Below are 22,708 nucleotides of genomic sequence, written 5' to 3'. Positions count from 1 at the left end.
AACTGCCAACCTTCCAGAACGAAAGCACAACCTGGAGAGCCATCTAGTGGCCCTGGAAAGACATGATCTCAAGAGGCTTGATATCCCATCACACAAGCACCACTCATGTCTGAATTTCTAGCGCTCATTCTGTGGAAGTCCTGTTTCTAAGAATAAGTCTGCCACATTAATGGTATTAAACTTTATATAAAAATACCCTATTGAGGGTGGGAGTGAGGGTGGGGGCAAAAAAAAATACCCTATTAAAAACTAGAAATCAATATGAATACCAAATTCACATTCACAAAGCATTTCGCCAGCTTCCCAAGAGTAAATGATTTTATATGCCAAAACATATATAGATCATATATCAATATCCTTCACAAAAGGGTATTTCTAACTTTGAAAAATGTGCAGAACTTACCAAGACAGCAAATAAACCTCTGAAAGACCAGACGAAAAAAACTCAAAAGACAAAAGCAACAGTGCAATCTATGCAAACATGAGGGCCCTTGGAACCTACCAGAAAGTAGGGGAAAATCCTGTATATGGACAGGGTTTCTAGTGTACAGTTGTACCAAACAGCTAAGTAGAAAATGAAAAAGAAATTCCTAGAAACTCGCTCCTAAAAGGTAATAAACAGTCTCGTGGGAAATGTGTCCGTCCGTGCCCTGACTGAAACCTGACACCGGGACTCGGTGTAAGTGCAGGTGAGTGAGTGGAAAGATGAATGGTAAAACACATAACGTAGGGGCGATGCTGGGAGAGTGGAGGGTGAGTGGGTTGGAAAGGGGGAACTGATTACAAGGATCCACATGTGACCTCTTCCCTGGGAGAGGGACGGCAGAGAAGGGGGGAAGGGAGACTCCGGATAGGGCAAGATATGACAAAATAACGATGTATAAATTACCAAGGGCACATGAGGGAGGGAGGAGCGGGGAGGGAGGGGAAAAAAAAAAAGAGGACCTGATGCAAAGGGCTTAAGTGGAGAGCAAATGCTTTGAGAATGATTGGGGCAGGGAATGTATGGATGTGCTTTATACAATTGATGTATGTATATGTATGGATTGTGATTAGAGTTGTATGAGTCCCTAATAAAATGTTAAAAGGAGAGAAAAAAAAAAGAAAATGATTAGGGAAAAGAATGCACAGATATGCCTTATACAATTGATGTATGTATATGTATGGACTGTGATAAGAGTTGTATGAGCCCCTAATAAATTGTTTTAAAAAAAATAAAAGGTTACTAAATTATCAACAAAAAAAACACATAACGTAACTCAGAGATACGTAAAAGAACATGGAGGCAAGTTTTCATTTCTGATACAGTCCATTTTGGATATAATGACGTCAAACGCAAGCAATGGGGCACAGTGCGGCCAAGGGTGGCGCAGAGCTGATGACTGGGTGGCACTCAGCGAAATACCCGGCCAGAGCAGGCACGGCACCACCACCCCCTTCACGGGAGGATGAAGGAACTCCACTGGCAAACAAGAGTGCACAAGGGACTCCATTAGTGTACAGTAAACCGTGCACAAGCAGCTCCAGTGCCATCACTGTTCCTGACCCTGACCCTGACCCTGGACACAACACTGGACAAGATGCAGGCGCCAAACTCAAAACCTAGTCCCATCCGTCAATCTTGGTCGCATAAGAAGAAGAGAAAGCTTAGCTGTCCTAAATGGACACAGCCACATACTGCAAAATGAACACCTCACTGAGAGGTTCCACTACTACTACTACCACCACTGGGACAAGGAGGGGTGGGCGGGGGTGCTGGATTTACCTCAAATCAATAATGAAGATTAAGAACAATGTGATTTGTTGGGAGGAAAAAACAGTTGAAGACTGCTTTTGTGCAAAGACCTGCAGGCAGGTTTGCGTGAGGTGTGCGCCCTCACAGCGAGGGGATGTGAGGAGGGAAAGCAGGGGCAGAGTGTCTGTCTCTGTGGAGTTTCAGTGCTGGGCCTTGAAAATCCACGCCTGCCTTCCTTCCAAAGGAGACAAAACTCAGTAGGATTAAAGAGAGAAAAGGCAGCTGCAAGGAAGCTAAAACCATCTTCACAAGTGGCGTTTCTAATGAGTCAGGGATCGAGGACCCCCAGATCCCCTGTGACAAGAATCTTGAGCCGCTAGACAAAATCTTCCATTCTGAGCTTGCCTTCTAGTGCTAATTCCGATAACAGCCCCGGGTTTTCCAGGGTCCAAATACATAGATGTTCTAATTACTTCTTTCGATCTGCAAATCTGAAGAAAATACACTGAATGAGTCTGCTACAGCTTGGGAGCTGTTTCAGTGACTGTCCTTTGTTTCAGAAAAGTGTGGGGGGGGGGGCGTTTGCTTGTTTAGATAAAGCTCTCTCTCTCTCTCTGTCTCTCTCCCTCTCTCCAACTGCTATTCATATTCATTCAATTTTACAACTTTCCCCATACTCGGTTTTAAATTTCTTCAGCTTAGGCTGCCTTGAACCCTCTTCATGGAGAAAAAGTGCGTCCATAGCCCCCGGCACCATTCAATGTCCTTTATACATCTGAAGGCACCTAGTCCTCACAGCCCCCAATGGAGTTGTTGCAAGTACTCATTTCATTCTAAAGACAAAGAGACCGCGCTACAGGGGGCTGAGAAACTTGCCTAAGAATAACGCAGTGAGCACACTCCACTGGTAGAAGCAAGCTCTGACCCAAAGCCCTCGGCTCCTCAGACTGTGCTGTGCAGATGCTCTGCCACGCTCCCTGTCCACCACCACTGTGTTGTGGTGCATGTCTGAACTGTGATTTGGCTTTCCGCACGACTCATACATACTTTGTTTCCTAGCACTGTTTGCAATCTCCACAAGGCAACAGAACTCTTCCCACGTCCTCCTTATGTTGACCATTTCCCTAGAAATATTATTTTCCTAAGTAAGTCATTCTTCAGAAAAGTAGGCTCTTTGCGGAGCCTAGCCATGACTAGTCTCTTGTAAAGCTGAAATGTTAACATATGCACAAGATTGCCTGTCAGTAACATAACCACATGGCATCAATGCAGTTCCTCCAAGATTACAAAAGTGCAGAATAATATACCTCTCTTCTATCCGGTTCTTATCCAGGAGCGGCTGCTTAATCCACTGGTTAACCAATCTCTGCCCCTGAGGAGTTTTGCACTTATTCAGCAACGCGGCCAGAGACTGGGAGCCTGCGGTATCCTCCACAGAACCCTAGGACAGACACGAGATGTCAAGGGCATGGTTAGTGAAGGTCTTACATCACAAAGAATTTGGGAAAAAGAACCCGTAACATTTCTCAAACCTAAAGTGGGAAATTTACATAACAATTCCTCTTCCGAAAAGCAAATTTTCAACTTGTTTATCTGTCTTTTCTCCTGTACAAAACCAAAGCTTTAGGTAAGTCACTGTCACTTCAGGCATCAAACATCTAAGGATATCATTCTAAAGACAATATACATCCCGGCAATCCACATCATCATTCACAAGGTATTTAAAAATATTATTTTTAAAATATACATATTATTTGTGCTGTAGGAATCCCCAATAAAATGACTAATATATAATATATATTATTTATATAAACAAAGCATGTTTTATTCTTATTGTTGGGTGCCAGGGACTCGGTTTTGACTCCGACAAACCCTATATACAATAGAACAAAACACTGCTGGTGCATCGCCACCTCACAATTGTTGTTATGTAAAATAGTCATTCAAAGCCATCCATCCCAATTATGACATTTCAAAGGATGTAAGTCCCTTAATATGTGTCTTCAGTAGATATCAAAGAATACACTTTCAATCACTCAGTATTTTTAACCCAGCTATTTCTCACCTGGAAAAGGTTCAGGGCTCTGACTGCAGCAATGTCCAATTTCATGTACTGGTTAAAGTCAAAAGTTGTCAGTTCAAACTGTCCAAAGTTTGAATCATCTGATAGGAGTTCTAAAAACCTGATTACTGCAGACAAGGAGGAAACTGCAACCTAAAAGAGAGAGAAGTTGCTATACATCTAGAGGTTTTGAAAAAGCCAAAATGAAAATGAATTTTGAACACTCTCACTTTCGTTAGTGCTCTTTCCCAATCCATAAACAAAAATGTAGGTAAAATTTAAATAAACCTCGTAGAATTTTAATCCAATTTTTACACAGTGAAAATTTACTGCAATTGTAGCATATTTTCGTGGTCAAAAGTTCAACCTGCCCAAATGCCCACCAGGAGTAAAATGGGTAATTCTGGCATGTCCCCAAACAGAACCCTTGTTATTACCAGGCTGTGGAGTCGCCCCGACTCACAGCCACCTCACAGAGAACAGAAGGCAATACCGCCCGGCGTGCACCATGCCCACGATCACTGCTGTTTGAGCCCACCGCCACGGCCCCGTGTCGATCCTGCACTGACCAGGCAGGATAGCCTTCTCCAGGAACTGGCTCCCCGGTGACCCGTCTAAAGTAAGTCAGATAAATCTCACTATCTTCACTTCCAAGGAGCATTCTGGCTGTGTCTCCTCCACGACAGATGTGTCTGTCTGTCTAGCAGTTCCCGTATGTTCAATGGTCCTCACCAACACACACCACAAATGCATCCGTTCTTCCCCGGGCTTCCTTTTCCACTGTCCACGTTTTACGGGTGTAAAAGGCAAGTGAAAATGATCGTGTCTTGCGTCAGATGCGCCTCCGTTCTCAAAGCGCAATTTTTTTTTAAAAAGCACATCCACAATTTTATTTATTTGCTTTTCATTAAGTTTAAGTCTTTCGGAGAGACACACAGCATCGTGCGGATTCGGTATCCAAAGGCCTTGCTTAGCAAGTACCTTGCTTCAGGATTTGGCAGGTGCCACCTTGCCCAGACGACCCTAGCTGTGAGGTTTGCCACCAGGGGTCACTGTTGCTTTCTATTTTGTACGCATAAGCGTGCCTCTTTAAACTAAACATCTTCAATTTTCATCTTGGGCATAAATAGCTTCACTTTTCAGAAGAGTTGTGGCCTCCTTCTGGTTCCAGAGATCTCGTTTATAACCAGCAAGACTGGCCTTGACCCAGAGCCTTCCAGCCGTATTTGCTGGTTTAGGAGCTCTGACCCAGCAGGTGTCCGACCACCCCAAGCTGGCAGACAGGGCAGAGGCCTCCGACTCCTGAGACAGCTGCGACCTGGCGAGGATCAGAGGTGGCGTCTAGGACCACGGGGAGATGCTACCAGGGCAGCCAGTGTCGGATCAGGCAGCAGAGGTTCTTTAATAGTGGGACTACTGCTCACTCATCCACACGGGTTTATTGCCATTATGAACAGCAGAATTGGCTAGATTTTCAATGGGCTCAAACTATTACTTCATGAATAATGATGTCAAAATAAAATGATAGCCGGACAGTCAGACTAACCAAAAGTTCGTGCTAGTTTGAAATTTACTTTGAAAACTATAAGCAGTTATAAAATTTGCTGTCTTATTTAAATAGATCCCTGAAAGGAGCGTGGTTAAATGCTCAGTTGCTAACCCATCAGCCATCACATTAGAACTGTGTGGCAGTGGGATTCTGGAAGGATCCTCAGACTCTGTCTTATAGGATCACTGTGAGTCATGAGCTGGGGTTAACTTGGCAGTTAATGGGTTTGTGGGGAATTGGACCTTGCTTAAACAGACAAGTTTTCTTTTTCCTGATCAGTGAATCACCAGAGTTTCCAAAATTTTACCATAAAAACGCACCTCTAGTCCCCTGGCATCCAGCATTGGACCAATGAGATCCACTTCAACCAATCAAACCCCACTGAAAGTTGTTGTTTACATATTCATTTTAACCACTAATCACACATAACCCACACCAGATTTTGAGTCAAACTGCTTAGATGTGATATCTGCTACACGATTATTATGTGCTGTAGATGGATTCACGCTTATTATCTCCTAATCTCCATAGCTGTCCTCTGAGACAGGTATTTTTTTATCCTACTTAACACTGGGGAGATTGCCTCCCACGTCGGTGAAGTCATTTGTCAAAGGCTGCGTCCACAGCTGGGAAACAATGAGATACAGAGCCAGTCTTTCTTCCGTCCACTCACTATGCAGAGACAGTGATCAGACCTTCTTTCTATTCAAGTGTTCAAACGCAGGCCGCAAACCTTCTCCTCCCCAAGGACATACGCAGTATGATATAAAGACATTATTACACTCGAGGCTAAATTCAAGTTTTCCTAGTCATTTTTACCACTTGAATCAGAAACCAAATAAGCAAGCTATCTCTGATCCCCAGGTTAGGTTCTGAGATAACGTGGAAGAAGTACCTGTATACAATGCCCCGACTATAATTTCGGAAGATTCACACTCGCAGTCCACTGACCTGATTCTCCATTTCTGGCAAGACAGCACTGTTCATCTGTTCTCCCTTCTTGGCTTTCAGTAACCGGTTGAGATCCTGACAAATATCTTTTGTGGAAAATTCCGTTCTTTTTCTGTCCGTGATCAAAATTCCTCCTCTCAGAATAACCTATTTTACAAGAAACACTTTAAATGACCTTGCCGTGAGAAAAGTAGCCGCCAACACGGATGAGCACAGCGTGGCACGGGCTCATCGGCCATCAACCGGCGCGGCGCTGCTGTGGCGGCCACACGGGCGGGGGGCTTCCGAGAGCCGTGGGATGCTGGAATGAAAAGGTAACAGAATCTTCCAGGAACTTTTTGAAGCTCCCTCAGACACACATTTTTAAAATCTACAGACTAAATGCCCACAGGAGATCTGGCGAGTACTTCCCAAACAATTCTCGGAGTATCTGAAGCCTGAAACCGGGAAAGAATCCTGAGAGCACGCTGTCCTTGGAGGAAGCAGCAGCTCAGTAACAAACCACACACTCACACAAATGGCAATGGGTCGGAGCTTCCCGGAACTAAGAAAGAGGAGGAAGAGTCTCTCAAATCACGAGGATTATCCTGCAATGACGCCAATGTAACCCAAAGGATTACATTTTGCATATCTGATAAATCCATGCTAAATACAGAACTGTATTATAGTTTTCTTTCAAATCACTTTCTTTAATCAGTGCTGAATACTTGAAGGTTGGCAGTCTGCTACTTTCCAAAGGAAAGAGGAAGGGAAGGAGAAAGGAAATTGGTCTGAAGTAGAGAAAGTCTTTGTAAAGAAGCCTCTTGTTCTGCTGTCCTCTATGGGAAAGATGCAATGTTTCCTGAACCAGCTAACTTCAGAACACTCTTCAAAAAGACAAGGTATTGTAGTTAGATACCAAGACTGGAGACTTTCACTGCATAGTTTTCCAAATGAAACAGCCTCCCTCCACGCAGACTCAGCTTTCCTTACCTGCCTCAGCTTCCCCATATCTCCGGCCGTCTCTCCTCCTGGCAGGATGCATTCCTTGGGTCCGATCTGAACCAAGAGAGCTTCGAGATTGGAGAACTGGTCGTTGTCGGGGAACTCACACAGCCCGAGCTTCCTCTGAATGGAGTCCACGTACCCGACGCCGACCTGCCGCTGGCCGTCAACCGTGGACATTTTAACGCCCACCACGCCAATGGAAGATGACATATCATTGTTACTAAACAGGATGTCTTCAAACTGCGAAAGGTTGCCTGGAGAAGCCTGTGCAACAATAAAGGGGAGAAACTGTCAGCGACGGTTGAACTTTAGACTTTACCAGCAAAGAATTCCAACTCTAACAAAAAGAAATAGCTTGCAAGCGTATAGTCCAAAAACTATCACATTTTCTACAAAGCATCCCTGTCTTTCCGACTCGCATCAGATTACCAGGACACACATCAAACTAATGACGTCCACACTGACTTCAGCCTTCGGACAATGCAGTCTGCCGGCATGAAGACACGTCACAAAAGCCAGGACCTGCATCTCAGTGGAGCAGCATCTGAGGTCCTGGCTTGCCAGCGGCCACCTACAATACAGCGACAGGTGTCAATCTGCCAGGAACTAAACAGTGAGAAGGGAAGCAAAGCTCAGAGAAGAAACAAGGCAACCCATGCCACAGGCCTGTGTGCCCTGAGACCAGAAGAAACAGATGGCGCCCAGCTACCTACAACTAACTGTTCTGACCGAGGTTACAGGGGATAGTCCCAGAGGGAAGAAAAATGTGAAGAGGAACTCAATTCTTTTTGTTTGAAGTCAGACAAACTGGAATAGAAGAGAACAGAGGTCTCCTTGACTCTGACATCCTGAGCCACTCTAAATTCCCCTTTAGCAAATTGCAGAATAGCACACAAAATAAAGGATCTGACCAGTAAGATCGGTGCTCTACTTAAAAACCACCAATACGAGACAGAAGGGCAACAATGACTCAAGAGCAAAGATGGAAACATAAGGGAGCAAATTTGTGGGGTGACATTGATTACATTTGTCACTATGCAAGCATTCTCCTTCATTCTCTGTTCATCCCATGTTCAGTTCCCTAGTTTCCTTCCTCCCATGGGGAAAGGTAAAAACCTTGGACATAATATTATTTTTTCTGAAGTAGAAGGGGGTCTAAGGTTCTGTGTTAGTCTGGGTACATTAGAGAAACAAATCCACAGAAAATCATATGTATACAAGAGAGTTTTATATAAAGAGTAAGTGTACATTCAGAAAGCATCTCAACCCAGTCCAGTCCAAGCCCGTAAGTCCAACATTAACCCATATGTCCAACATCGATTTACAAAGTCCTCCTCCATCTCACAAAACACACGCAATGATGCCGACTGCAGGAGGAAAGCCGAATCAGTGAATGTGTAAGCATCTCAGTGCTGGCAGGGGTCTCCACATGGCTGCTCCAGCACTCAGGGCAGGTCCATGTGGCTTCTCCTCAGGGATGTCTCGCAGGAAATCAGCCTTGCCAGCTGAAGCAGGGACTTGACTAAGGCAGCTGCACCCTGGTCCGACCATCAGAGAGCAAGAGACCCGAGACTAGAAAGGCGAGGTTCACCAAGCCATCATCTCTCCACCCTTCAACTAATCCCACATGAGTGTATCGGCCAGGTTGGCACAATCAACCTTAACTATCTCAGGTCTGATACCTCCCTAAATCTACTACTAAGAACATGTGAAAGAAATCAAGGAGTTCAGCTACTTCAAATACCATTATTCTTTTAAAATAGATCTAGTAAACTAACTATAAAGGACAATCAAGTAAGTTTTATACTAAATTTCTTAAAATATCAGGATGAAGATCTAATTTTAGACTGATAAAGATACATATTTTAAGATTTCCACCCCCTGACCTAAAAGACAGGAATTACAAGATTTCATATTGAAGAATTCTGGCATGACCTAAGAAGTTAATGACCACTTAACAATGTCCCAGACTTACAAAAATTATAATCTGAAGAGAAAGACATACCCAAAGTTGTCTACATATTACAAAAGTGCATACTACTCCAGGAATGATTCCTCTTTTATGGTAGCTCCTTTATGACAATTCCCGGGGGGGGGGGGGGGTAATTTTAGAGACTGTGTCCAGTCATGAGGATGTGTATTAAGATTATTTATATCTCATACCATGAGGGTCTTCCCCCACCAGAGTCAGCTTCCCAGACCCCTCAGCACGAGCAGAGGACTGAGCTGCATATCCCCATCCAGTCCCTCAGGGAACCAGTTTGTGGGATACTGTCGGTGACAGCACTACTTGGGAAACAGTAAAATCAAATTCTTGCATAATGCTGGTCTTCAGCGTTATGTCGAGGCTACTTATTATTTGCAACTGAGTTTCTGGAACAGTGATGAAGCACAGAGCATTCACATTCATCTTGTAATGACGACCTACTGACTTTCTGAATCGCTAGTAAACAACTGTTTTTTTTAAAGTCACATGCTGAGGAATATTCAAATCTCTAAAAGCCGCTTGCTGCCACAATCCGGTTAACATTTTTAAACACACACAACCATAGACTCACTCACACTCTTCGTTCTTTCTCTAAGTACAATAAATACATGAAAAGGAAGACTTACCTTAAACGCCAAATACCAATCATTCTCCTTGCTGGCCTTGTTTCCAGCTCTGTTCTTATACACCTCCACTCGGTACTGGCGGACAAGAAGAAGACTTTTTACAAAAGACTCGAAATTCATTTTACTGAGCACCACACTCTCCAGGCTTGTGCCTCCTAGAGAAAAGCAGGAACGATACATGCCGTGAGTTTCAGGATTTGAAGCGCTAAGCACTCACACGCCTAGCAGCACAGTGGTTCCCAGTTACACTGTTTCTCACGCATGTAGCCAGGAAGCGGATCCCTGAGCACTAATGCATCGCAGGGGCTGTGAGGAGAGCGGTCTAAAATGCGGAATCGACAGTCACCCACCACAGCAACATCAGACATCCTTAGGAAGGCATGTTAGAAATACGTAATGACTGGGAGGGAGGGGGGAAACGAGCAGCCGATATTAAGGGCTCAAGTAGAAGGCAAATGTTTTGAGAATGATGATGGGAACAAATATACATATGTTCTTGACACCAATGGATGGATGTATGGATTGTGATAGGAAATGGTACAAGCCCCCAATAAAATGATTTAAAGAAATATGTAATGACTAAAGGCACATCTCATGTTACGGTGCTTCAGATACTGGCTTCACGTGTCGTTTTTCACAAATTGAACGTTGTGGCAACTTGTGTTAGGGAAGTCTACTGTCACACTTTTCTGACCGCATGTGCTCACTCCGTGTGTGTGTCACATTGTGGGACTTCTTGCGATATTTCAAACCTTTTCCAGAATGTGATGGTACATTGTACACTGTAGTCTATTAGTACTTCATAATGAGATTGTGCATTGTGGTCTATTAATATATTCTACCATTAATATAGCGCTGTCCCAATTTACTTGGCCTACTGCATCTTTCTTAGAAAAGAAACTACTTACGAGCCACCTTGGCAAGTGAGCCCGTAATTCACAATGAAGCGTAGTACCTGCTTTGGCAGCCCCCCTGCATCACCCCAGTGCCCACCCACCCCCCGGGGCAGTAGCACCCTCTGTGGAAAACCCGGCCCTCCACGTAACGTTTCTAAGCACTGCTTTGTTGTGGCCGTCTGGAACCCAAGCCAATCTCAGCGGTGTGCCTACATGAGGCAACAGACATTTGTAAGGGACTGCTATTTTCACCAATAGATCTATATAATTAAGTCTAATGCTATTTCAGAGTCAAAAACCTTGCAACCGCCAGTAATTTTCTTAAAAATAAGTATTTACATGTATGTATAGCTAACCTTAAGGAGAACAAAAATGCGTCTTGCAAGAAGTATGGTCAGACTACTCCTGAGACGCAAAGCTGGCAAGACTGTCCCCCGTGCTTTCCCCGGACATGCTGTCAGGAGAGATCAGTCCTTGGGAGGACATCATGTCTGCTGAAGTGGAGGGGCAGTGAAAGAGAAGGCGCCCTGGCAGCACCATGGCCTCAGCATAGGAACAATTGTGAGGATGTGGCAGGACCGGCAGTGGTTCGATCCATTGTGCACAGGGGCGTTATGGGTCAGAACAGACTTCACAGCCCCTAACCACTACCACCACCACCACCACCACCACCACCACCACCACCACCACCACCACCTTAAGGAGCCCTGGTGGCAAGTCAGGGTGTATTGTAGCACCGATGAAACATGCAACTTTCCTCTAGTTCTTTAATGCTTCCTCCCCCCACTATCACAATCCCAATTCTACCTTACAAATCCGGCTAGACCAGAGCATGTACACTGGTACAGATAGGAACTGGAAACACAGGGGACCCAGGGCAGATGATCTCTTCAGTACCAGTGGTGCAAGTGGCCATACCTGGAGGGGGGGACGGGGGGGGGGGAACGGGGGGCTTGAAAGGGGAAACCAATTACAAGGATCTACATATAACCCCCTCCCTGGGAGAGAGACGACAGGAAAGTGGGTGAAGGGAGACATCGGACAGTGTAAGACATGGAAAAATAGTACTAATTTATAAATTATCAAGGGGGAGGGAGGGGGGAAATGAGGAGCCGATACCAAGGGCTCAAGTAGAAAGAAAATGTTTTGAGAATGTTGATGGCAACTAATGTACAGAGAGATGTGCTTGACACATGGATGGATGGATGGATGGATGGATGGATGGATGGATGGATGGATGGATGGATGGTGATAAGAGTAGTATAAGCCCCCAATAAAATGATTTCTTTTTTTAAAGGGGCCCTGGTAGCATGCTGGGTTAAGCATCTGCATGATGTGTGCTCACTGGACTCTGATCTGTCAAGAGTGAGTCTTGTGGACTCTCAGGGACACTTCTACTGGCCCACAGCATCGCTGAGTCAGAGTCCACTCAATGGCCAGTCAATTAGTCTCTCTTGGTCTTCCAGGTTAGCACCTCTACCTTCTGAGCAGTGTTCAACTCTCCCTTGTACAAAATCCAATCCTGCAAACTTAGTAGTTTGAATCCTCATGCAAGCCATTTACCCTAAGCTTACTGAGTCAGAACTGACTGTACGGTACCTACAATGAACTGAAATGAAGACTATCCATTAAAGGAGATGAACAAGCTCAGAACTATCAGCCTCAGGAGAGTCAGGCTTAACCCGGATTCTGCAGGAAGGTGACTTATGATCCGCATGGCTTCCTCTGATGATCGATTATCGTTTTGAATGCTGCTGAAGAGCTGAGACCAGCCCTGAGCCCAGGCGGGACTGGCTGCCACAGGGCCCTGCTTGGACACCCACAGGAACCACGTCCACTTCCCCAGCATGCTGTCCTGTGCAAGCGCTGATCCCTCTCCGTGCGCTGTGAGCCTGTGAAACCTGGCTCTCCTCCCTCAGCCCACTGAGGGGTCAGAGCTGGCTGCCTGGCCTCCTTAGGTTCTGCTGTTTGGGTGAAGGCCTGGAGACTGCTACAGCATCGGGGAAGCAGGTGCACCCCATAGCTACAGGCAGAGGAAGGGCAGGGGTGTCCTCTGAGGATGCACAGGGTCTCGGACGACCAGAAAGTATGGCTTGCCGGCGAGCACTCAGCCTAGAACAGCTGGACAGTGCTGTGGCCGTGGCTCCTGGGAGGCGCTGCTCTGCCCTGCTTTGCCTCTTTTACAATAGAAAGCAGGCATACTTCAGGGGAAAAGAGCCAGTCAGGAAGGCTGACTACCTGGACAAACTGGGTAGCACCGTTTCCTGCCGCATGGGTGGGTTCGCTCCCAGGAGAAAACTTCCCAATTAGACTGGCTGGCAGCTATGTAGGCCCCGAGGCAGCTCAACAACAGAACCATGGGAAATGGGCACCACCAACAAATGGACAGAATTAAGAAGTTGGTGGTGCAGGTTTTTCCCAGTGGCCCCTTCATGTGCCTGCTCCTTCACTGAAGCTCTGGGCACCAGCCAGAGAGAGCACCCTTGGGTGCCCAGGGGAGCAGGAGGAGGGCTGTGAGGATGCAGGGATCCAGGGCAGAGGGCAGCTGACTCAGACTGACAGTAGCCAAGCCTTGATCACCTCAACCCAGCAAGCCTGATTTGTCTCCCTTCGAATCAAGTCCAACTGATGTCCTTTCGACTGACTCCTGTTACTTACATGATGATGCATTTGCTCTTACTGTTGTTCCCAAGATAGCGCCCCTAGAATAATCCAGGTTCCACTTCATAAGGCCCCTACGTACAACGAACGAAACACTGCCAGTCCTGTGTCATCCTGACCACCATTCTAGTTGCGCCCATGTGCCAGCATATCGTTTTATCCCCATTCAACGGGGCCTTCTAAACCTACATCATTCTAACTTAATTCATTCACTATGACTTAAACCACTGGTTCCCAAACTTATTTGGCCAACTGACTCCTTTTTTCAGGGGAAAAATATTACTCAGTGCCCCCCTCCCCAGCAATGAAAGATGTTTGCACTATAGACCATAATCCAGGAGACTGTGTTTGTACCTGCTTTTGCAGCCCCCTGGGATGTTTCCAGCGCCCCCCACCCTGGAGGCAGTTGTCACCCACTAAGGACTCTTGGCTTACACCGTATTTGAAGTTGGACATGACCAGGTGGAAACACTTAAAACATGAAGACCATTCCAAAGATGGTCTTTCTACTCCTTTCTACTCCAATAAAGAGTTACAGTCTCCAAAATTCAAAGGGGCAGTTCTACCCCGTCCTACAGGATCCCTAAGAGTTGGCGTCGACTGGCACTGCTGAGTTGGCAGTGAGTTTGGTCGTTTGGGTTGTTTTGCTTTGTTTTTCAAGTGATTTTATAAGCGTGCATTTTCTTTGTTTAATCGTCTTACTAGGGGCTCATACACCTCTTATCACAATCCATATACATCAATTGTGTAAAGCACATCTGTACATTCATTGCCCTCATCATTCTCAAAACATTTGCTCTCCACCCAAGTCCCTGGCATCAGTTCCTCATTTTTCCCCCAGGTTTTTGTTTTTATGGGAATTGATAAGAAATCACCTATTTTTCGTCAATCAAGGCTGATTGGCTTTAACAACAAAAAGCAAAGTACTCCTATCAATAACACCCACACCCCCAGCTCAGCATTGGTTCCTTACCAGTTGTTTGTGTTGTTTTGTTAAGTGTCCTCATGCTATTCTAACACTCTGCTGTCTAAATATTTCTAAGGTCTGTGCAGTGGAAATAAAGGGTGACCTCATACAAGGCCAAAACAAGGAGACGTATCCCAAGAGATGAGCAAAGCTGCGAGGCTGTGCCGGCTCTAGCAGTAACAATTCAACTGCGGGCCTTAGCTTTCCCCACTGGCCTGGTCCTTGTCACACTAGTACAAGGCACAGTTCGAGGTAAGTGCTGCTCTGCTTGATGCACCCACATGGGCCCATGTCAACTTCCAGAACAAGAAAGACATGCCGGCAAAGGTTAATACACAAAGAGGCTTCCAAAAGTTCGTGAGAAAATTCCTTATCTTTTCATTCCATTTTCCTGTGAACTTTTTTTCCCCTCCATAAGCTCTCCGAAGCCCCCTCGTATGTGAACTAGGGGAGAAAGAATGGTCCAAAGGGTCATTTTTCTCAATTCTAATCCATATCCACAGGTCTCTCCCTGAGCAGTAACTCTCACCAGCACATCAGGGACACGTGGCTGCAAACCCCGAAAGCTACAAATGATTCAAAGACAAGGTCAATTGAATGGCACGTTTTATTACAAAATGCTACTTAACAAGTCATTACATTTTTTAATCTTTTTTAAGCCTTCTAAAAGTTCAGAACCTTGCAAACAAACAGCAGCAGGAGGGCGATAGCCGGGCAGAGATGAGGGCAGGATCGGTTGCAGCGATGGGAGCGGACGCGGAGGGGTTTGTCAAGGGTTTGGTCCCGTGACTTGATGAGCCAACCGTGTGCTCCCTCAGGCTGTGAGTGACTAAACATTTGTGTGTCCACTTAGCCACCTGTCTGATTATTCCCTCAACATGAAGTTCTCCTTAGTACAGCATGAGCATTGTTCTGTAGCTTTTTACATGCAGATTGGAAAGTGCACTGATGATAAAAAGCGAGTGTCTGGGCTGCCCCCACTCCTGAGAGCCGATGTGGGAGAAGACCCCCAGCACTCTCCCAGGACGCAGGACAGCCGGCCCGGGCGGGGTCCTTCCCTAGTCACTGCCCCCTTCTTGGAAAAGGCGGCCACCATGTACTTTTACCGAACGCTCTTTTATGCGTGGCTAATTTTTGTGAGCACGAGCTATTGTTTTGCAGTTCGTGTTGACTCCCACTGCATACTCAGCTGTGTGAATAAAGCACAATTTATTCCTCCACTCGACTGCTGACCGAGCCTGGGTGGTTTCCAACTTAAGGCGGAAGCACACTGGTTGCTAGGGACATTCTTGTGCACGTTTCTTGGCCAATAAGCAAATACACACACGTCCTGACGAACGTCAGCAGCTGGTGGCATCATGGGTTCCGAGTGGGGCTGGGAGAGACGAGGGCTGCTACTCCGGTGAAGCGTCTCGGGAACCCACGCATAAGGGAGTTCTAGCTATCAGGTCACCAGGCGTCAGAACTGACCACTCAGTGGCAGTGTTTGTCTTTGCTTTGCTTTACTTCCCATATATACTTGAGTATAAGCCGACCTATCAACCGAGGCACCTCATTTTACCACAAAAACTGCATTTAAAAGGTGCTGGAAAAACTCAGCTTATACACACGTATGTACGGTACTTCTTTTTGCTGCTGTTGCGATGAACAAGTCTCCACTTAAAACACCGTAAGAAGTTCCTGCAGAGACAGGTCAGCTGGAAAGTCATCGCCCACTCACCCCTCTCCCCAGGTTGTTGAAGGGTCTGGTGTTTATGCATACAGGGTGAGACCTCTACCGTGTGTGTGTGTGTGTGTGTGTGTGTGTGTGTGTGTGTGTGTGTGTGTACAGTGAGGCCTGTGCCCTTTGTGTGTGTGTATGGTGAGATTTGTCCCGTGTGTCCACACAGTAAGATCTGTGTCCTGTGGACGCACCCGGGGTGAGGCCTGTACCCTGTGTGTGTTCCAGGTGCTCCACATCCCTGCTAACTCTACCTTCAAGTTTGCATCTCAGTGGCAGGGGTGGTGAAGCAGTGGGGACAGCCCTAGTTTGCATCTCCCTGAGGACCCTGCTAGGTCCTTTTCATATGTTTATTAATGTTTAACAGTCTGTGGTAAAGCCTCCTGCTGGTTATTTTCTTCATGAAGACTGGTAGGAATTCTTCATATCCGTATGGAATTTTCAAGGATGAAGACATACTCCCAAACTGCTTTCCAGCATGTCAGTGACCCTTCCAGCAGTCTACCCGGCTATCATCTCACCATACCATGGCCAGCCCTGAAATTCTTATCATCTGGACACTGAATAAGGAAGAATCTAGGGGGGCGGGGGATCGAGGCATTTGAACTAGGGTGCTGGTGAGAAAAAAAGGATCTGTCTTGGCAGAAGTATGGCCAGAACGCTCCTTCAAGGCAAGGATGGTGAGTCTCAGCTTCACGTACCCTGGACAGGGGCAGGCCAGTCCCTGGAGGACATCCTGCTTGGTCAAGTAGAGGGGCAGCAATAAAGAGGAAGACCCTTGACAATATGGGCTGAAGCCTAACAACAGTGAGGATGGCACCACCACAATATATACCTGTGTTAAAGAAGCCCATGTGGCGCTGTGGGGTGCACATGGGGCTGCTCAAGGGAAGGCCGGTGATTCAAACCAGCAGCTCCTCAGCCCCCGAAACCCACAGAGCCATTGCATCAGAATCCATCGCGGCAGGCTTGGTTTGAGTTTTTACACCTGTTTAAAACTCAAATCCAAAACACAACAGTTCCCAGCTTTTGGATTTCGCAAAAGAGTAACCTTTCAAAAACAAAACAAAAATAGGGTACCAACTCTGGGTTATCGACATCATCATGGGCCAGGTAAGGAAACTGGCACAACCATCACACACTGAAACCATCAATCCACAGAATGATGAATGGAACACTCAAACACTAGCCAATGTGTGCCTACGCCTTCCAGGCTTGAGTACACATCCCGACTCCAGGCCCCCACAGGCCACACTCCGCTCCCTGCCATGCTGATGGGCAGAGGGCAGGAACCACAGCTTGCCAGGTGAGCAGCATCAGACCTTCCTCCCTGCCGTCCTCACAGCCCTGGTGCAGGGCAGTCTGGTGAAGGGCAAACAAAACCCACCTCACCCGAACGCCCCACACAGGCCAGTAACTCTGGTCCCACTTCACTGGCATGGCTTGCAGCAGGGTCCTCAAAGGGACACGGTGGCTAGTAGAGGCACAGTACTCAAGGAGCACAAAACAGAATGAGCTCTCCATCAGGCTTGAAGACCACAGGGGTTATGTGACACCTGAAAGCTAGACAAGAACTTAAAGCATCATTAACTATGAAGGACACTCAAGTTAAGTCTCCCAAGGTGCCCATAAACCAAAAAGCCCACACCAGCCACCATGATGTGGACTAGGGGTCAGGGTGACCCTGTGTGCAGAGCAAAACCGCAACTCGATTTTCAAGGACGTGACTTTGGGGAAACAGACAGCCAGGCCTTTCTCCCAAAGCACGTCAGAGTGGGTTCGAACCAGCAGCCTTCTGGTTTGTTGTCAGACTCAACATTTGCACCACACCAGGAGGCTGGCTCCAAGGAGTCCACACACTTGTATCCTGGGTCCCTTCAGCCCTTCCTCCACAGCCCAAGGGTTCAACACACCATTCCATCATTGTTTAACACCCTTCACACCGTTCACCGCTTTAAAAAACTCAAATTCACTGCCATCAAGTAGATTCTGACTCATGGGGGCTCTACAAGGCCTGGTAAAAGTGTCCTGTGGGTCTCTGAGACTGTAACTCTTTACAGGTGTGGACAGTCTGCTCTTTTTCCAGAGAAGCACCCGGTGGTTTCAAACTGTGAACACGAACCAAGGCTCTGCTCTCACTGCCAAGAGCGTAAAATCCCCACACCCCAGCCCAACACAAAAAGTCTGTCGCCACCTGACCACGCTCGCCAGTCCAGCCTCCTCACCCATCCTTTTCCACTCTGGCAAACCTAATTTACCAAGTTTCCGGCTCTCTCCTCAAAAACTCCTGGCCCTCCCAGACTCAAGAGATTACCCTCCTGTGTACACCTCTCCAACAATTAGCCGGCACACCTCCATCTGAGCTTCCTCTCCAACAATTAGCCGGCACACCTCCATCTGAGCTTCGCCTTTCCCTGGCATTATTTCTGGGGTGGATCCCTGGAATGAGCTGTGTGAAGGCAGGATTGCCTTTTCCTCTGTGGACTTCCAGCGGCCACGTCTCTGCCTCCGTAAGCACCACTCAGTGCAGTCAAGGAATGAAATGACACCTCTCTGTCGGCAACATCCCACCTACAAATGCTGAGTCCGGGCCCTCCCGACCACAAGAAGACAGCTCTAGCTCTTCTGGAACACGTGGCCCACACGGGAAGGGGAGGGCTGTGGTTTCCCAGCGACGGCTAGTGCTGCATGGGCAGGGCCCTGAGGCTGACCTGAGGGCTCACCTGGTAGCCCAGGGCTATGCAACTCCCAAAACCACGTTGCACCACCGCTTCTCCCGGCCCCGAGTTGAACGCAAATGGGGGGTCCTATAGTCAAATGGTGTGGTGCGCAAATGGGGGGTCCTGTAGTCAAATGGTGTGGTGCGCAAAAGGGGGGGGTCCTATAGTCAAATGGTGTGGTGCGCAAAAGGGGGGTCCTGTAGTCAAATGGTGTGTTGACTTTGTCTCTCAAACCCCCGCCCCAATCTGCACCCCACCCCTGGGAGGAGCTTATGGGCCTTGTTTGGAACGGTTACCTACAGGGCACAGCAGGGCCGCGGGGAGAACCAGGGGGCTGCTGGAGCGCTGGGGGCAACCTGCCCTAAAGCCTCGCACCGGGCTCGGCGCGGAGGCTGGGCGCTCCCGGTGCGCTGGGAGACGCCGGTCTCGGCGGCGGCACGGCCGAGTGGGGTCACCGGCGCCACGTCCCCGCCCCCGCGCCCCCGGCCGCCCTCACCTGCAGGCCCCAGGTACTTGACCACCCCCTGGGTCTTGAACACCTCGCGGGCAGCCAGCAGCGCGTCCTCGCCGTGCACCGTGTAGAAGTCGCCGCGGTCGAAGAGGCGCACGGTGGTGGTCGGCTTCGCCGGCATGTCCTGGAAGAAGCGGACGAAGCCGGCCTCGGCCACGCTCTCCAGCTGCAGCGTCTCCTTCGGCTGCACCGCCATTTCGGGGCCTCTCCCGCGCCAGCCTAGAGCACGCCGCGCGACCCCGCACCCGCCAAGCCGTTTCCGTCTCCCCGCCCTCGGCCCGCGAGCGGCGTCCAATCAGCACACAGCGCGGCGTCCAGGTGGGTGGGAGGCGATCCCGGCAGCCAATGACTAACGCAAGGGGCCCAGCTTCCCGCGCTGGCCGGCGGCTCCGTCCACTGCGCATGCTCGCCCGCGTCGCGCCGGCCTTGATTGACGCGTCTGGGGCCGGGACGTCTCAGGGGCTGCAACGTAGGTAGATGCATGGCTGGACTGCTGGGCCAGGTGTGAATTTCCGCAAAGCTTTAAGCTTTTCACGTGCCTGCAAGTATGAGAGGGAAATCAGGAAAAGAAAGCTAACGAGTAAACTTTCCTACTCTAGTCTTGCCCAGTGTTTTTTTAAACCTGTGCTCCCCTGTCCCCAGTTGGCTTGGCGTCTCTTTTCGATTTTAGGCCAACTGCCAACATGAAGAAAAGCCCTGGTGACATAATGGTTACGAGTGGGGCTGCAATTTGCAAGGTCAGCGGTTCAAAACCATCAGCTGCTCTGCAGGAGAAAGACAGAGCTTTCTACTCGCGTTAACAGTTACAGTTTGGGAAACCCACCGGGCCAGTTCCACGCTGTCCTATAGGGTCCTGTGAGCCGGCATGGACGTATGGCAGTGACTGGAGTTTGGGGAGCCAACATGATGACTGCAGGTTCTTTATTCTGAGTAATCACTCCTGTTTCCTGGCCCATGCACCGCACTTTCAAAAGACCTTTCTGTGTGCACTGTATGCCAAACTGTGCTGGGCTCTGAGAATCACACATGAGAACGGGAAAGGCAATGAAAAGAAATGCTGCATTGCAATTATAAATACACATTGCAACTACAACAATCCATGCGTGGATACACATGAAAACACATGAGTTGAATGGGTGTGGGAAGGCAAATGGAACCACACTCAGAATGAGGAATGGGACAAAACTTCACAGGGTTTATAGTAAAATTACATTTTCCCACCAACATTTTAAGCTCCCCCCAGCTTTCACAAAGGATAAATCTACATATGTAGTTACTTGTGCGAAAAGTACATCCACGAACAGTAGAACTTGCTAGAGTTCTGAAAAGAACCTTAACCAACTACCTTGAGCCTCGACTCCCCAGCTCAAGACCACAGTCGCAGAGGACCTCAGTGTCGATTGGCACAACACAGGACCCCTGGTGGTGATTTGTTGGGTTGCTAATTGCGAGAGATCGGCAGTTCAAAACCACCAGCAGCTCCGAGGGAGAAAGACCAAGGCTTTCTACCCCTGTGAAGTGAGTCTTGGAAACCCACAGGTCAGTTCTACCCTGCCTGCCCTAAAGGGTTGCTATCAGCCGGAAACGTCTGGATGGCAGTGAGAGCATGTGAGGGAGTCCACAAAGAGGCACCTAGTGGTGCTTTCAGGTAAATGCTTCAAACCCACCAGTCACTTGGAAAAGATAAGGCCGTCTCTTCCTGTAAAGATTAGCCACCTGGAAAACACTACTTAGGGTCACTAGGAGTCAGAATCAACTCTTTGGCAGTGGGTTTGGAGTCTCTGAATGAGTACAGATGAGTAGCAACAGGAGTCTAAAAGCTCCTCTTGGGTAAGATGTAACTACTGTTGTCTCCCCACCCATATATTGAGAACAATTGATCCAAAGGAGTAATACTCCACATGGAGCTCCATCTGGTTCTGAGAAGAGAAGTACAGGGAACCTGGTTACCTTGCAGACAGCTCTGAAAGGGATCGCTGTAGGAGGTCCTGGATTGAACCTCCTGTAGAGAGAGTGAACCCAAACTGAAAATCCACAGGAGAATTGTTTTATGAGTGTGATGGAGATTATGGATCTTGAGCCATCTTTCAGGTCTCAATCTGGACTCACTCCCATGGCTCACCTCTCAGGCCACAAATCTCACTGCTATTCAGTCAATGCTGGTCCCAGTGGGTTTCTGAGAAGGTAACCATAGCTACCTGTAGGTAGCCAGTCTTTCTCCCACACAGCTCCCAGTGGCTTCAAACTGCCGACCATGAAGCTCACAGCACAATGTGTAACCACAACACCACCGGGGCTCCTAGCCCAAAGATACAGCCTGAAAGCTTAAGGGAAGGAGCAGGTCTTAGAACAACCAACAGGAATAGCAGCATCTGCCAAAAGAAAAAGCCCAGAAGACAGAAGTTTGGGAAAGATGGAAAGAAGAAATAGAGAGAGGAAATAGGAAAAACATTGTTATGTTGGGGACAGGGGAGGTGGGTCGCAATCAGTGTCACAAAACAAAATGTATATGAATTGAATGGAAAAGCAATATGCTCTGTACACTTTGCCCAAATAACACTTCCCTCCCCCCCAAAAAAGAAGGAAATTATTCCCTTTGTTCAGCTTACATTCTAATGTTGAATTCCACAATTAACATAACAAGGAGTGGCCTGTTAAAAGATAAGTGCTGGGGGTGGGGCCAATAGAGATTGTAGGAGCTGGGATTTATTTTTTAATTTGAGCAAAAACCTGAAAACTCCTCCCTTCCAAAACCAAACAAACTCACTGCCCTAGAATCTAGTCCAACTCTTAGCGACCCTACAGGGCAGAATGGAACAATATTATCTTTCTCCCACTGAACACCGGGTGGGTTTTAACAGCTGCTTTGTGGTTAAGGCAGGCGCCCTGGGGGCGTAGGGGGTTTCCGCACTGAGCCAAAACCCACAGTCAGTGGTTGTGACTCCACCTGGCCACCCTGACAAAACATCGTTACCTCTCCTGTTTGGTTCACCCCAATGAAAATGACCCCAAACCTACACAGCCGCAGGCCCATCCCAGAGGGGTTGCAAACCTATTCCTGAACCTAGTTCACATCGAATGGGTCAGAATTTCTGGAAGAAGAAGTCTCAGTGACACAATGCTTAAGCACTTGGCTGCTAATTAAAATGTTACTGGTTGATTCTGTAAGGTCTCTCTCTCCGGGACTAGATTTCAGCCTCGGTCCTTGGCTCCGCGCTAGAAAGATTTCACGCCGAAGCCGGGCTCGTGATCCAAGTGAATTTAATGAGAGTTAAACGAAGCTTCAGGTTTTACGCGGTACCCATAGGATTCCTTTGACCATGCGGCCTGGCAGAG

General features: G+C 47.7%; 1 protein-coding gene across 1 annotated transcript in view; it reads right to left on the bottom strand.

Annotated features, from left to right (window-relative positions):
- MSH2 (mutS homolog 2) overlaps positions 1 to 19,647 on the bottom strand; it is an 84,332-nt gene extending 64,685 nt beyond the window's left edge. Inside the window, exons 1-6 of the mRNA XM_075535597.1 lie at positions 19,358 to 19,647; positions 9,898 to 10,052; positions 7,270 to 7,548; positions 6,298 to 6,444; positions 3,801 to 3,950; positions 3,043 to 3,176 (exon numbers count right to left, since the gene is read on the bottom strand). Of these exons, the coding sequence (XP_075391712.1) occupies positions 3,043 to 3,176; positions 3,801 to 3,950; positions 6,298 to 6,444; positions 7,270 to 7,548; positions 9,898 to 10,052; positions 19,358 to 19,568 (1,076 nt within the window). The 5' untranslated portion in view covers positions 19,569 to 19,647. The remainder of the gene's footprint in view (positions 1 to 3,042; positions 3,177 to 3,800; positions 3,951 to 6,297; positions 6,445 to 7,269; positions 7,549 to 9,897; positions 10,053 to 19,357) is intronic.
- Positions 19,648 to 22,708: the final 3,061 nt, after the last annotated feature.

This window comes from Tenrec ecaudatus, chromosome 17 (assembly GCF_050624435.1).
Source record: "Tenrec ecaudatus isolate mTenEca1 chromosome 17, mTenEca1.hap1, whole genome shotgun sequence".
In the NCBI taxonomy this organism is placed as follows: domain Eukaryota; kingdom Metazoa; phylum Chordata; class Mammalia; order Afrosoricida; family Tenrecidae; genus Tenrec; species Tenrec ecaudatus.
Note: the sequence above shows the minus strand (reverse complement) of the source record. Positions and strands in the feature narration are given on the sequence as shown.